At 38.2% G+C, this 13763-nt stretch overlaps 3 protein-coding genes across 4 annotated transcripts; all 3 read right to left on the reverse strand.

Moving 5' to 3' along the window:
- Positions 1–1794: 1794 nt before the first annotated feature.
- MKKS (MKKS centrosomal shuttling protein) lies at positions 1795–9623 on the reverse strand. The gene is made up of 4 exons (XM_019972873.2): positions 8639–9623; positions 5462–5637; positions 4449–4559; positions 1795–2298 (listed from the first exon to the last, which is right to left on the reverse strand). The coding sequence occupies exons 1-4, from the start codon at positions 9621–9623 to the stop codon at positions 1858–1860; spliced, it is 1713 nt and encodes a 570-aa protein (XP_019828432.2). The 3' UTR covers positions 1795–1857.
- A 12-nt stretch (positions 9624–9635) lies between these two features.
- LOC139186432 (uncharacterized) lies at positions 9636–10007 on the reverse strand. The gene has a single exon (XM_070800696.1). The coding sequence runs from the start codon at positions 10005–10007 to the stop codon at positions 9846–9848; it is 162 nt and encodes a 53-aa protein (XP_070656797.1). The 3' UTR covers positions 9636–9845.
- On the reverse strand, positions 9636–13635 carry LOC139186431 (uncharacterized). Of its 2 annotated transcripts, XR_011569967.1 has the most exons (3): positions 13421–13630; positions 11529–11640; positions 9636–10049 (listed from the first exon to the last, which is right to left on the reverse strand). XR_011569967.1 is itself a non-coding variant. In XM_070800695.1 (2 exons), the coding sequence occupies exon 1, from the start codon at positions 13628–13630 to the stop codon at positions 13439–13441; it is 192 nt and encodes a 63-aa protein (XP_070656796.1). In that variant the 5' UTR covers positions 13631–13635; the 3' UTR covers positions 9636–10049; positions 13421–13438. The 2 variants fall into 2 exon arrangements, 1 of the variants encoding a protein (XP_070656796.1); XM_070800695.1 differs by lacking the exon at positions 11529–11640 and having other exon boundaries at positions 13421–13635.
- Positions 13636–13763: the final 128 nt, after the last annotated feature.

A 13763-nucleotide genomic window follows, 5' to 3' on the forward strand; every position in this document is an offset into this window, starting at 1 on the left:
TAAAATCTAGTCATTTGGTTCCACTTACACTCAAAGGGTGTACGCCAGAGGTGAGATCAGTGGGAGCCATCTGGGAGGCTGCCCATCACGTGCAAGATACATCCACCTCCTTCCCAGATCCCCCAGATACTCATCACATTACAACATGAGCTAAAAGTCTAGAACCTCATTACTGAAGTCAAGTCAGGGTGGGTGAGGCTCCCGGGGTGTGATTCTTAGCTCCAGGAGCACAGGTCCTCTCCATCTGTAGACCCACAAAAACGAGTTATGTCTTGACATACAGTGATGGATCAGGCATAGGATAACCATCCTAAGACACTCCTGTTCACCAAGGGAGAACAGGGAAATGCAAAGGAATTTACACACAGCCCACACTCAGACGGAGGGATTAGACCGGGGTCTACAAACCAGGAGGCGTCTCAAGGCTGCCCACCACTCTACCTGACTGACCCTAAAAATAAAGGACATGAAATTTTAGAGAAATATTTTATGAAGCTTGCAGTGTAGCTGATTTTTGGATATATATTGTATTGCTGTGAGTTTGTATTACAATGATTTTCTTTGACTTAGGATAAAAATTCTTTCAGATTTGTAAGAATTTTGGAGGAAATTGCTAAACCATTCTATCTCCCTCTATCATGACTATAGATATGACCACTGACTCTTAGGTTGTTTAATTTTTCCAAACTTTTCAAGATGTTTTCCTAAAATTTAATGTAACATGTTGTAGCTCCATACTGACTATTCTAGCTATATTCTGTATTTCTTCTTCAATTTATCAATATATTTTGCTTTTCAAGTTATATTCCTTGATATGACATGTCTTTGAGTATGAGAATTGTTGTAGTTTCTTTTTGGCACTATTGACTGAAATAGAGAAACAGTTTTTCCACTTCTTTATGCTGTTTAAAATGAAAAAGTATGAAAGTGAAAGTTGCTCAGTCATGTATGACTCTTTGTGACCCCATGGACTATACAGTCCATGGAATTCTCCAAGCCAGAATACTGGAGGGGGTAGCCTTTCCCTTCTCTGGGGGATCTTCCCAACCCAGGGATCGAATCCAGGCTTCCCACATTGCAAGCAGATTCCTTATCAGCTGAGCCACAAGGGAAGCCCGAAAATACTGGGGTGGGTAGTTTATCTCTTCTCCAGGGGATCTACCCAACCCAGGAATCAAACCAGGGTCTCTTGCATTGCAGGCAGATTCTTTACCAACTGAGCTGTCAGGGAAGTTACTATATAAAGTCTATTTTTTTCTTGATTACACATTTCCTCAGAATAACAGAAATGAAGAACAATAATACAAACTAGCAATTGCAGGTAGAGCAGCTTCTACATCAATTACCCAATTACTGAATGATACAGTCTCAGATAAAGAACCTGGAAATTTTACTGAATGTGCAGTTTGAACACTTCTTTTGAATGAACAGTCTGTGTCAGATGCTTTGTGATACTTCGGAATCTAGCTTTATACTTTAAAAATATGTAATTACTACTAAGTAAAAAATATCTATAAAAGTATATCCAAGCAAGAACATAGACTAGGATGTTTTAAAATTTCTGTATGCTCTTAGAATGACGTCAAAATAACGAGAACAGAAACTTATAACAATCTACAGCGGTACCTATGAACTCACTGACATAATTACCATATTTTCAACAATGCTTCATATTTTTATTATTCTATAGTATTTCTATTCAAGAATCAATTCTTTTTTCCTTAAATAAGTAAATCTATGATTTTATGAATCATCAATCTCAATATGGAGAACAGGCCTTTCAGAGAGAACATATAAACTCAATGCTTTTCTTTATTGACACGTCACTAGTTTTTCTTTTTGTAAGATAACATTACATCAGTTTGTATCTTCAATGACACATGAAAGATCCAAAATCAAACTGGCAGTCTCCACAGCCACCTGCAGGCCACTAAGCTTCGCGGTAAAGCAGTCCAAGGTCAGGGTGTCGGCCGAGCCTGTGGCTTCACGGGAAAGGCAGGTTTGCGGTGGGAAGGGATGACGAGCACTTCTTAGGAAGGACCAGCTGAGTTCTTCCTGGCTGCTGTAGAGTCCACAGCCACATCTGGAAGGCAAATCTGGCCAGTTCACAGCAGAAGGCAAATTGGCCTGAACCGACCAGAAGTGTCCGTATTTGCTATCGGTAAGAATTTCACCTCCGTCGTGCTCTAGAGAGCCAGCGAGAGATTCAAGTGCGCTGCAGAATGCTTCAGTGATCAGCTGGAGTTCTGTCTGAGAGCATCTCTCATCTCGAAGAACACTTTCTGGCTCATTACGGGTCTAGAGAGTAACAAAACCATTGAAGACATAGAACAGAGCAATTAGGATGACAAAAATGTTTCTGAAAAATACTTGATCAAACACTTAGTCATACAGTACTTGGCTGTTGGCACAAGGCTAATGGGCAGGGATGGGCCAGCTGGCCAGGCTAATCCATTAACCTGGTTGTTACAGTAAAAGCACCCACTGCTACTGCTAAGTCACTTCCACTGTGTCCGACTCTGTGAGATCCCATAGATGGCAGCCCACCAGGCTCCCCCATCCCTGGGATTCTCCAGGCAAGAACACTGGAGTGGGCTGCCATTTTCCTTCTCCACTACCAGTCATTTTATCAGAATGAATGACTCAGAATTAACCCCACCATCAATTTGTTCTGAAGGATTGCCAGTAGCGGTAGTGCCTTTGTACAACACGAAGGACAAGGCATAATAAGTGAATCACAGGCTTCCATACACCCAGAAGGAAGCTCGTGAAGACTAATGAAGTCACAAACGAAGTCCTTATTTATACTCAGTAAACATTTGAGATTTGTTTAAAATGCAAATACATGTGTTATAACGAAGACAAAAACCATCTAGGGACATGTATCATTTTCACCTTAATGTTTAAAAAATAAGTATTCTTCACTTTAATTAATGACAAGGTTATATAATTTTGAATTGCTTTTCTTCCACCGTTCTAAAAAGTTTATTCTAGAAATTTCATGAGAGAAAAAGTAACACATTAACAAACTCATCACTGAATGATCGTTAAAAATCTGTATCTTAATTACTCAAAAACAATGACCATTTTTTCCTTTTGCCCAGGAGACTGGAACCAGATATCATGTCTACTGCACATTCCCTCCCCACATTTTCAGTGCTATATTGTTTCCTCAAAAATCCTATTCACTGTCCTTCTCCAAAAGACTTTTTCCAGTCTACTCAGTTCCATTTGCAGACTATATTATTGTCTCTTCAGCATCAATAGATTGGCAATGGTTTTGTTTTTCATAATGTACATTCTGATAACTTTTCATGAAGAAGCTTTATAATCATACAGATTTTAAGTTATTTGGGGAAGCAAGTTATTTGGGCATGTCTGTGGAAAACATTCACACACTCACCAATCCCAGGCCTCCCAGAGACTCTGCACTCCTGACTGATCAAAGAACCAACTGCAAGCACTTGGAAAACACATACCTTTTTGTAGCTACTTTCAAAGAAAGTAGGTCAGTGTTAATGAAATAATAAGAAATATGATGTGTGACATTTATCTACTATTAGGATATGGAGTCTCATAGATTAATAAAAACAATTCTATTTAATAGAATTAACATGTATCATAAATGAATACCATTTAAAATTATAACAGAATCTAATAATTAGATGCTTTAATAAATGAAACTTTTTCTGGAATATTCAGAAGGTACTGAAGTTTTTTTGTAGAATCTCAACACTTTCATCATGAATATCAATTATTACTGTATCTTAGCAGTAGAGATCTCTAGGACGACAACTCCCATCAACAGAATACTCATTCAGTACAAATGAACTTACTTAGAAAACAGAAACAGACTCACTGATTTTGAGAACGAGCTTACAGTTGCTGGTGGTAGTGGTGGGAAGGGATAGTTAGGGAGCTTGAGACGGACATATACACACTGCTATGTTTTAAATGGATAACCAACCAACAAGGACCTGCTGCGTAGCACACTGAACTCTGATAAATGTCATGTGGCAGCCTGGACGGGAAGGGGGTTTGGTGGGGAGAATAGATATGTGAATATGCATGGCTGAGTCCCTTTGCTGTTCCCCTGAAATTACGTCAACGTTGTTTGTTAATTGGCTATACCCCAATACAAAATTAAAAAGTTAAAAAGAAAAGAAACTAGAAAAAACCCCAGAATGCTCATTTCAACAGGCAGTATATTTAGACAGTCCTCAAAGAATGTGATCATCTGCTAAAAGGCTGGATTAATAATCATTGTGATAAAGATATGAGCTTATATTTTCAAGTATTATTTTCCTCAAGTGTTTTTAAATACAATATTGATTTCAAGACTACTGAGAAATTAAGCATTAAAGGCTCCAGAGTATTATTATCTTATTATCTCATAAAACGCATGTTGCTGAGAATTCAGATAATTTAGGAGGGACTATCTAACCTACCTTGTGTCTGATATATGCCACCAGATGAGTTTCAGTACAGCCACCTCCCAACAAAACATACGGGTCCTTGATTGTTAACTGCAAAGCATGCAGTGCTGTTTGACACGTGAGCTAAAAAAGAAACAATCACCAGAATCTGACGTTGACATCATAAACACGAGGAAATAGAGCCATGTTTTCAAGGCAACTTAGACAGTGGACACAAGGAGCCTGATTTTAATTGCAAAAGAACAAAACTAGTGTCACCATGGTTGTCATGTGATGAATACATTTTGGAATAATAAAAATTAGAAACGAAAGACTACTTTAGCCAGATGTTTGTTTTCATGGACTGGATTAATATTCTCCTTCATATACATTTAGCTCTTCAAATTGAGATTCACAAACACAACTGGATCAGCAGAGTGCTAATATTTCTAACAAAAATACCTGCATCTAAATAAATTAGCTGTATAAATGCTATATAGAATTTATTTCAAGCTGCTATGGAAATGATCCAATCCAGCAGCAATAAAAACACACAGACCTTGAATATTTACCAGGCTAGAGCCTTGAGTATCCATTCTGCCAGTCTGTGACAGTACCATTGGGCATCACTTTCACTGTATACAAACTGCATGTGTTATTGCTGTTTGTGAACATCTCTGTTAAGAAGTGGATGATGGGTATAACTGGGGAACCTATTTCTAAGTGAGTTATTCATACACATTAGCATCAAGTACACAAATTCAAATTAATTTCTTAAGAAAATTTCCCATCAAGGACTTTTATATTGCTTGTAGATTACTAGAAATAATAAGAGGCAACATATGCCAAGTTTCTATATCACAGGAAAATAAATCAGCTTACTTATAACTGTAATTCTCACATTTTGGTTGTTTTTGCTTTCTACACCACCTAGGAAAGTTGTGAAAAAAGCACAGCTGACTGATGTGAAAAAAATTATAGTACCTATCTGATTCTTTAATCCCTGCCCCAGTCCCTAGATAAGGAATTCAACATTTATTACCTACCTTCAGCTCATCCCAGGCTGTGTCATTTCTGTTGCAGAGAAGCAGGCTACAGATAGTTGTTTTGTTAGGAATAAGATGAAAAAAATGTTTGCAGCCAAACTTTGCAATGCACAAATCTTTTACACTTCCATAACTACTGGGGGAGATTGAGCCCAAGGAACCAATAGGCCATGTTCCTATTTTTTAAAAAAGTTTAGAAAACACAAAATAGATGAATAAACATGGAGCTTACAATCATTTAAAATTACAATATCCATTCCTAGCAAATATAAAAGTCCCAAAAGCACAGCATTTAAAATATGAAATATAGGATAAAGAAATAATAAGATGCATCTTCTTAAACTATAAATAGTATTCTATTATTCAAATGATGTGCAAATAAAGCAACGGTTCTTTTGATTTATAGACTTCTTTGAACATTTGTTAGAAGCAATTCTGCACTCTCCAGAAAAAGGCATGCACAATTTTGCATACCTTTTCAGGAAGTCCAGGAACCTTGGAAGCCCATTCAGGGATCAGAGACCCCAAATTAACAACCACACTAATCTGAAATAAGATGAAATTAGGAGACAGGATATTTTTAAAAGGTGTTATTATTTTTACCTTAAAACTCACAAACTAAGCTATGCAGAGGGCTGTATCACTGAATTCCTTTGGGGCTCCATTTAGTGAACATACAGGATTTTTTTTCTTTGCCAAACAATTGTTTGTATGTAAACAACTACCTAAAGCATGTCAAAATAAAGTATGTGAACTTATTATTTCATTTTGTTATTCTTTATATTTTGCCCTCCCTCCTGCATAGGTAAAATAATAAAATTTTACAAAACACAAATTAATAAAAAAATGAATGAAGGAGAAGTTAGGATGACTTGAAGGTTTCTAAAATCTCTAAATGTAATTAAGTTATATAAGAAATGGCAACAAACTTTTAAGAAGTAACAATGGTTTAAAGTCTTAAGATTAAAACTATAATTCAGCAATGCACCTCCTTGGGCCAGTTTCCTCTCAAACGAATGGAATTAAAACAATAATGTCTAAATATTCTTGCAGCTCATGAACAATTTCACTTCTTTGAATATCCTTTCTTCTTTACTTCTGAAGTCTCAAAGAACAAGGAATACTTGAGGGATCTAAAATTTAAGAAAAAGAAACAAACCCTACATCTTGTACAACTTCAATGGTGGAACCAACAGAAAATTTGTAAGGCAAGGCTCAGCTTTCCTGCTGCCCAGCCTCTGATGTGGAGCAAATCACTGAACTCTTCTTGGTGGGCTTCCCCATAGGACAGTAAAGTGGGGGTGATCATGTCCATTTCACAAATCAAACCAAAAGTTAAAAATGTTTTGTAAGCCATGACAAGCCTCATACCCACCAGTCTACCAAGCACAATAACCCCATTACTCATCCTAAATTATCCAAAAAGAGGAATTAGGTTTGAAGCAGGAGGGAGAGGTAATTTCAACCTAGATAAAATGGATTAGGCCCAAACATACTTCATCTATTGTTTAATGGAGCCACAGGGGCCTGATAAAGAGTTTTTCTCCCCGCTTTCTCTTTTGTCTCAAAAAAGTTTCTGTCCCCAAGATCCAGGACTATAATTCTGGCTTTATGTAAAAGTGTTGGTTGCTCAGTTGTGTCCAAGTCTTTGCAACCCCATGGACTATAGCCTGTCAGGCTCCTCTGTCCATGGAATTCTCCAGGCAAGAATACTGGAGTTGGTAGCCATTCCCGACTCCAAGGAACCTTTCCTACCCAGGGATCAAACCCGAAATTATGTGGGGGAACAGAGCACAGCATGTCTATAAAAGAAGTTCACACTCTCCCCAATCCCAGGCACCCACTGGTAGTGCTGCAGTCTCTCGATGACACTCCTAAGCAACCAACCAATCAGCAGCAAATACTTGGAGAACGCTTAACTTTTTGTATCCATTTGCAAGTGAAATAGGTCAGCTCATGTTGTACAACACTCTAGTTATCAGTGGGATAAAAATCAGTTGTGGGCTGGTGTGGAAACCAAATGCCCACTTACACTATTTCTATGGAAAAATTCTTCAGTTTAAAAACTGACATCATAGTATTTAATACTCAATATTCGTAACTTGAAATCACCTGCTCATGAAAAGCCAGTAAATACTTAGGGATGTGGGTCTGACCCACAACATCACTAATGAGTTCCAAAGAGTGATTGCCATTATTTCTTAACAATTTCCACTCTGATGATCGTCTGACAATAGTCCAGATATACTAGGGATTCGATACTGGCACTCACACTTCTTCTCTGATGACTTATAAAAATAGTCAACTTTAACAGTTTTACCAAAATTTATTAAACTCTTAAGTCCAACCACTTATAAATTGAAATTTATCCAAATGAAATGATTCTGATAGGTTATCAATGCAGTTAAGAGATAAAGACAAGTGGCTCAAATCAGGAACTCTCTAACTTGTCATTTCTCTTGGTCTCTATTAGGTGACTACCAACCTGTTTCCAATTTGCCAGGTTTGTAAAATACAGTGAAATTCTTGCCTGTTATAATTTTATATGTTAATAAATGTATTATTGTTAATTCAACAAACATTTTAGAACCCCTACTATGGACCAAGCTTGTTTTAAACACTAAAAGTAAAAGGCAACCCCAGCTCTCAAGGAGCCTAGCCGGAAATATCTCGGATATTTAATCATGTGCTAGCTTTAAACAAACATACACCCTAATAATACACACATGTACCCTAATTAGAAACCACTATTTAGGCAGAAGTACAGTCGATTGTTGGAGTTAGATAACACAAAGTGACTTAAGAGCTTTGTAAAACTCAAGTAGAAGAAATCTGTTTAGATTATGAGACTTTATATGACTGTAAGAATGTTAGCTTTCTCGATAATCTGTTGAATGTTTGGGGGTTAATAGCTGTAAATTATGGCAGACTCTGCAGTACATTTGGGGCTGGAAAATACCTACAGAATAGTCATCATCACTCAATTTTTAGTAAGTGAACAATACAGGATCTTTTTCAGAAACAACCTTTGCTGCCAGAAATGATACACACACACACTGTGAGGTTGGCAGCTTTTCAAATTGTTCAATATGTTAACACAACACACCAAGAATATCTTTGTCCAAGGGAAGTGTGATTTATTAACTATAAAGGGCAAAAACTGAGAGTGCTTTTTACCTGTCACTTTACTCAGGGGTTCCATCAGAGACACGCCAATTCTGTCTACAGCAATAACATGATGAGTTCTGAGAAACTGTTTCAAAGATGGGTGTATAACTTTTTGACACAAGACAAGATCTACATGGTCACTAACTAGTTGTTTTCCTAGGTTAAACAACTGGTCCAGAGCTGCATTTTCAAGAGAAACTCCGTAACTGACCAACAGTGTTCCTTCTCCAGTATCAGAAAGGTCTCCGGATAAAGACACACAAAAGAGGGCCACCTTGAAGGAATCTGATTTTTTGATAGGTAGTATCTTCATCAATTGAACTTCTGATACTTCAATAAGTATTCCAGGTAACACAGCAGAATCTATAACCCTTTGCCCTTTTAAAGGAACAATTATACTCTTTCCTAAAATGATGTGCTCTTGGGCGTTCTCTGGAATTGTAAGCAGAAAGGCTCTCAGAATCAGAGTACTGATATGGTCAACTTCCTTTGCGATGAGCATGCAGGCAGGTTTACTTGTTAATATGCTGCGTACCAAACTCAGGAGGATCTGGGTGCTACTAAAGTCGACTGGGATTCGGCAAGCACAGTCCTCAGATTTCAAGTAACTGGTGCAGAGGCTCAAAAGATGCTTATTTAACTTAATAACCGTGGTGGGTGCCAAGCCTAGTCTCTGAACATTTTCGACAAGGTTGCAGCAAAGAATGGCTGTGAATAAGCCGCCATCGCTGAAGCAGGCCACGTGATTCCGCACGGCGGCCGTCAGGACCTTTAACACGGGGTGGCTGACGGGCAGGCCGGCGAGGAGGGCAGCCGACTGGGACGTGGTGACCACGGAGCCGCCCCGGCCGTTGTGCAGCTGCTTCAGCCTGCCTGCTGGGCCGTAGCACGACATGACGAGGCCCTTCAAGGCCGCCAGGCTGGCCCTGGCACGCTCGCCCGTCAGGGGGTCACTTCTGCAGATAGAGGGCTTTTTAGCTTCTAAACGAGACATGTTACTGCAAGGTAATTTGTGAAGAAAGTTTTTATTTTGTTAACCAGAGTTTTCTATTCATTGTATTGTCGTGGGTTTTAACATTTAACAAGATTATCTTTTAGGAATCAAGAGTTAGGATTTACAGCATTGTGGCTCTAAAATTAAATACTGAGCTCCATGCTTATGAAGCGAATCGGCACATAAGGATCGATATAATGACATTTTAGTAATTCCAAATATTTATTTTACTTCATTATTCAAATTCTTTTGTTTGCCTTCAGGCTGAGACTTTACAGACTGTTTTGCAGCCCTCTGTATAAAATACGTTCCAAGATGGACACCTATGAAGGAAACCACAGCTACAAGAAGCCAGTTCTTTCTGATCCAACTGCTATTTTTCATCTCTTCTTTCTAGCTCAAGCTCTGACTCAGAGCTGCTTCTTTCTACAAGAAATAAAAATAAAAAACATTTTAGAGAAGTAACCCCAAAACATTTTATAATTGAAGCTTAGTAATTAATTTTAATGCTCTGCTCCTTCTTTAGAAAAAGGAACCACCCACAGGTACAAATCTCCAGAAAATGAGAAACTTAAGACTAAAAACATCCATTTCTTTATTCTTCAATGAATCTCTACAAGGAAAAGTACTGGTATTTTAATAATTCTGGAATGCACAACAAAGTCAGGAAGCTTATAGTACACAGTTTTTTAATATGATATGGTTCTAGAAAATGGTGTGTGTATATATGTGTATATATATATAGTAAAACTCATAGAATCTGGTCTCGAGGTCTCAAATGTTTTTATTCTCTTGCATCAAGATCTAGTGATATTTTTTTCTCTAACTTTGGTTTGCTTGGAAACCTTAGGTCTGAATATAAGTGCATTTGTATCAAATCCTATTTGTAAATAATTATGAAAATGAGATAACCGTCAGGATTCCTAATATAGACACGATCTAATGTACACTATCTAGTCTACATCTAGCTGGACAAATGTGTACAACACATTTACCAAAGAAAAAACCATGTTTAAAATATCTGGCTAAAGTCAGAGCAATCCTATGTAGTTTTACCCTATCAGTTAATGATACTCAGTGTTGATATCTTACAACTAATCCACTCCCAAACTACAGCTATGACAATAAATACAAAAGCCGGGGAATGTGCTGGATGACAAGGAGAAAGACAGGACTGGATTGGCAATCTGGCCTCAAAGAGGGTAAATAATGTACAATGCTGCCGTTTACCAGGTGTGCCCGCACTTGTACTAGTTTCCTTAATGAGGCTGGAAGAAGGGAGCCGGAGGCGTAAACTTCTGATACTATAATAATGTGTGGAGATCTGTTGAGGTTTGGTGCTTTGAAGGTAAAGGTTCAACCAATTAGCGGTTGTTTTCATGAATATACTAACCCTGCTAACCACGTGGACTGTGTTTAGCATAAATAAAACTAACTGAACTACTCAGACTACAGTCCTGCCCAGAGTAGACTATGGCACAGTACTATACAGACCAGGAAGGTGATCTGAAGACATGCAAAGATGTGAAGAGAACAAAGGAATGTTATGCAAAGTGTTATTTTGGTTATCACACCTCCCAATTTAGTTACAGGGCTGTAACCATGGCAACTGGGCCCAAATAAAGTGAAAGCAAGGATGGCCAGCTTTCTCACTGCAATGATAAAGCTATAGTTGTGTCTTTTTACAGCACAAGGAAACAAAGTTTCTGTTCATCTCATATGAGAAAGAGCCAAATAACTTAAATATTATTTCAAAGCTTATTTTAGATTCAGCAAAATCTGTGAAATCCATTTAAATGCAAGCTTAGTGAAGTGACTTCCATATGTAAATTTGCATATTACAACACCCACACAAACCACAGAAACCACAAATCTTAACAGACTGTGACCAATAAAGTGATTTACCTGGTTACTTTTCAATACATAATAGTGACATGCGACTTTTCAAAAGGGGCTAAATTGGCCCCTCTCACGTCTTGTGGTAGTTGGACCAGTAACCACATCTTTTGGCTAGTATCTTTATGAGAAAGGAAGAAAGTGTTGGTGACCGCCAAATCATTTTCAGGATGTCAAAACTGCTGACTCATGGTCCTATGTCTTTCTCTAGACAACATAACGTTCAACTGAGAAAATGGGGGACATAAAACACAGGGCTGGCTTATAGAATAGGTTTGGAAGTGCCAATTCAGTTATTTCTTTCTTCCTAACAATGTGACCTATTATTCCTAAAGTTAACATCACATGAATGGCCCTGACTATTCCTGGATGCACTGGCCTGGCAGATGGTCTTTTTGCAGTGATGGATAACAATTAAATATTAATAATACTAAAACTTCCATGACTGTATTCTCAATTCAGAGCTATAAAATATGATCTAAAGAAATATAAACAGGTAAAATTTTTTCCTAAAAGGAAGCAGGGTTCTTTGGAGAAATGGCTGAGGCAAGAAAGAAATGAGACAAGCTAGGGACTTTTCCTGTCAAAAAGTAATAGTTATTAAAAAATGACACAGGAAACAACTGACAAAGGATTAATCTACAAAATATACAGCAGCCCATGCAGCTCAACGCCAGAAAAACAAACAACCCAATCAAAAGGTGGGCAGAAGACCTAAACAGACATTTCTCCAAAGAGGACATAAAGATGGCCGACAAACAATGAAAAGATGAGCAACACTGCTCATCGCTAGAGAAATGCAAATCAAAGCTGTAAACGGTGTCACCTCACACTGGTCAGAATGGCCATCACGAAAAAGTCTACAAACAACAAATGCTGGAGAGGATGTGGAGCAAAGGGAACCCTCCTGCACTGTTGGTGGGAATGTAAATTGATAGAGCAGCTATGGAGACCAGTATGGAGATGTCTTAAAAAACTAGGAATAGAACTACCATGTGACCCAACAACCCCACTACTGAGAAAATTGTAACTGGAAGAGATATGTGTACCCCATGTCCGTTGCAGCACTTTTTACAACAGCTAGGACGTGGAAGCAACTTAGATGTCCACTGACAGATGAATGGATAAAGAACTTATAGTACATATATACAATGGAATATTACTCAGCTATAAAACATTAACATATTTGAGTTAGTCTTAATGAGGTGGATGAACCTAGAGCCTGTTGAACTGAGTGAAGTTAGCTGGAAAGAGAAAGACAAATATTGTACATTAACGCATGTGTAGGGAATCTAGAAAGATGGTATTAATGAACCTATTTGCAGCACAGCAATGGAGAGGGACACATAGAGAACAGACACTGGACACAGCGGGGGAAGAAGAGGGTGCAACAAACTGAGAGAAGAACATGGAGACATATACATCACCATATATAAAACAGATAGCCAGGGGGAATTTGGAGGGAATCTAAGATGGGACAATTTAAGCATTAAAAAGAATATTGATGATAATGACTGTGATAATTCAAATTTATGCCAACTTCTGAATTCATCAAGAGCAAAAACTCTCATTGCTACTAGAGCATTAACTTGTTATTATAAAAACTGATGAAGGGAAACAAGGGCTTCCCTGGTGGCTCAGTGGTAAAGAATCAGCCTGCAATGCAGGAGATGCAGGTTTGATCTTTGTGTTGGGAAGATCCCCTGGAGAAGGAAATGGCAACCCACTCCAGTATTCTTGCATGGAAAATTCCATGGTCAGAGGAGCCTAGTGGGCAACAGCCCATGGGGGGTTGCAAAGAGTTAGACATGACTTAGCTGCTAAACAACAACAAAGGAAAACAAAGCCTATATTTTGCTTTTCCTATATAAATGCATTTTGAGGGGGTAAATCAAACTCACCTGAAACTTGCAAGCCTGCTACTTCCCTGGGAGGTGGTTCTTCTTAGGACTTGTAAGTGCCAGACTGTCTGGTTCAGAGAGGTTGTCCTTACTAGGAATTTGGAAAACAGGGCTGCTTTTGATCCTGTGCCACCCCAAATGTATGAACCCAATCAGAGGTACCATAACAACCAGAACTTTGTAGTCTTTCCAGAACTTCTGAAAGCCCATAGTACTTCAGCATCAGTGTACCTAAGAAAAGGTTGACAGTTAAAAACAAAATTAAAAAAAAAAAAAATCCCTCTAAAATTACACCTCTAAAGCACAAGCAAAATACTGCCCTCTAATAAAAGCTACCTGTTAA

The sequence above is a fragment of the Bos indicus genome, chromosome 13 (genome assembly GCF_029378745.1).
Source record: "Bos indicus isolate NIAB-ARS_2022 breed Sahiwal x Tharparkar chromosome 13, NIAB-ARS_B.indTharparkar_mat_pri_1.0, whole genome shotgun sequence".
NCBI classification, from domain to species: Eukaryota; Metazoa; Chordata; class Mammalia; order Artiodactyla; family Bovidae; genus Bos; species Bos indicus.

Excerpts from the sequence above, each read along its gene's own strand:
- MKKS (XM_019972873.2), bottom strand. The coding sequence starts at position 9,623 with ATGTCTCGTTTAGAAGCTAAAAAGCCCTCTATCTGCAGAAGTGACCCC. Across the intron at positions 5,638-8,638 it reads ACCCCTGAGTAAAGTGACAG|GAACATGGCCTATTGGTTCC; the intron begins GTAAAAAGCACT and ends TTTAAAAAATAG. Across the intron at positions 4,560-5,461 it reads CAGCCTGGGATGAGCTGAAG|CTCACGTGTCAAACAGCACT; the intron begins GTAGGTAATAAA and ends TTTCTTTTTTAG.
- LOC139186432 (XM_070800696.1), bottom strand. The coding sequence starts at position 10,007 with ATGAAAAATAGCAGTTGGATCAGAAAGAACTGGCTTCTTGTAGCTGTG.
- LOC139186431 (XM_070800695.1), bottom strand. The coding sequence starts at position 13,630 with ATGGGCTTTCAGAAGTTCTGGAAAGACTACAAAGTTCTGGTTGTTATG.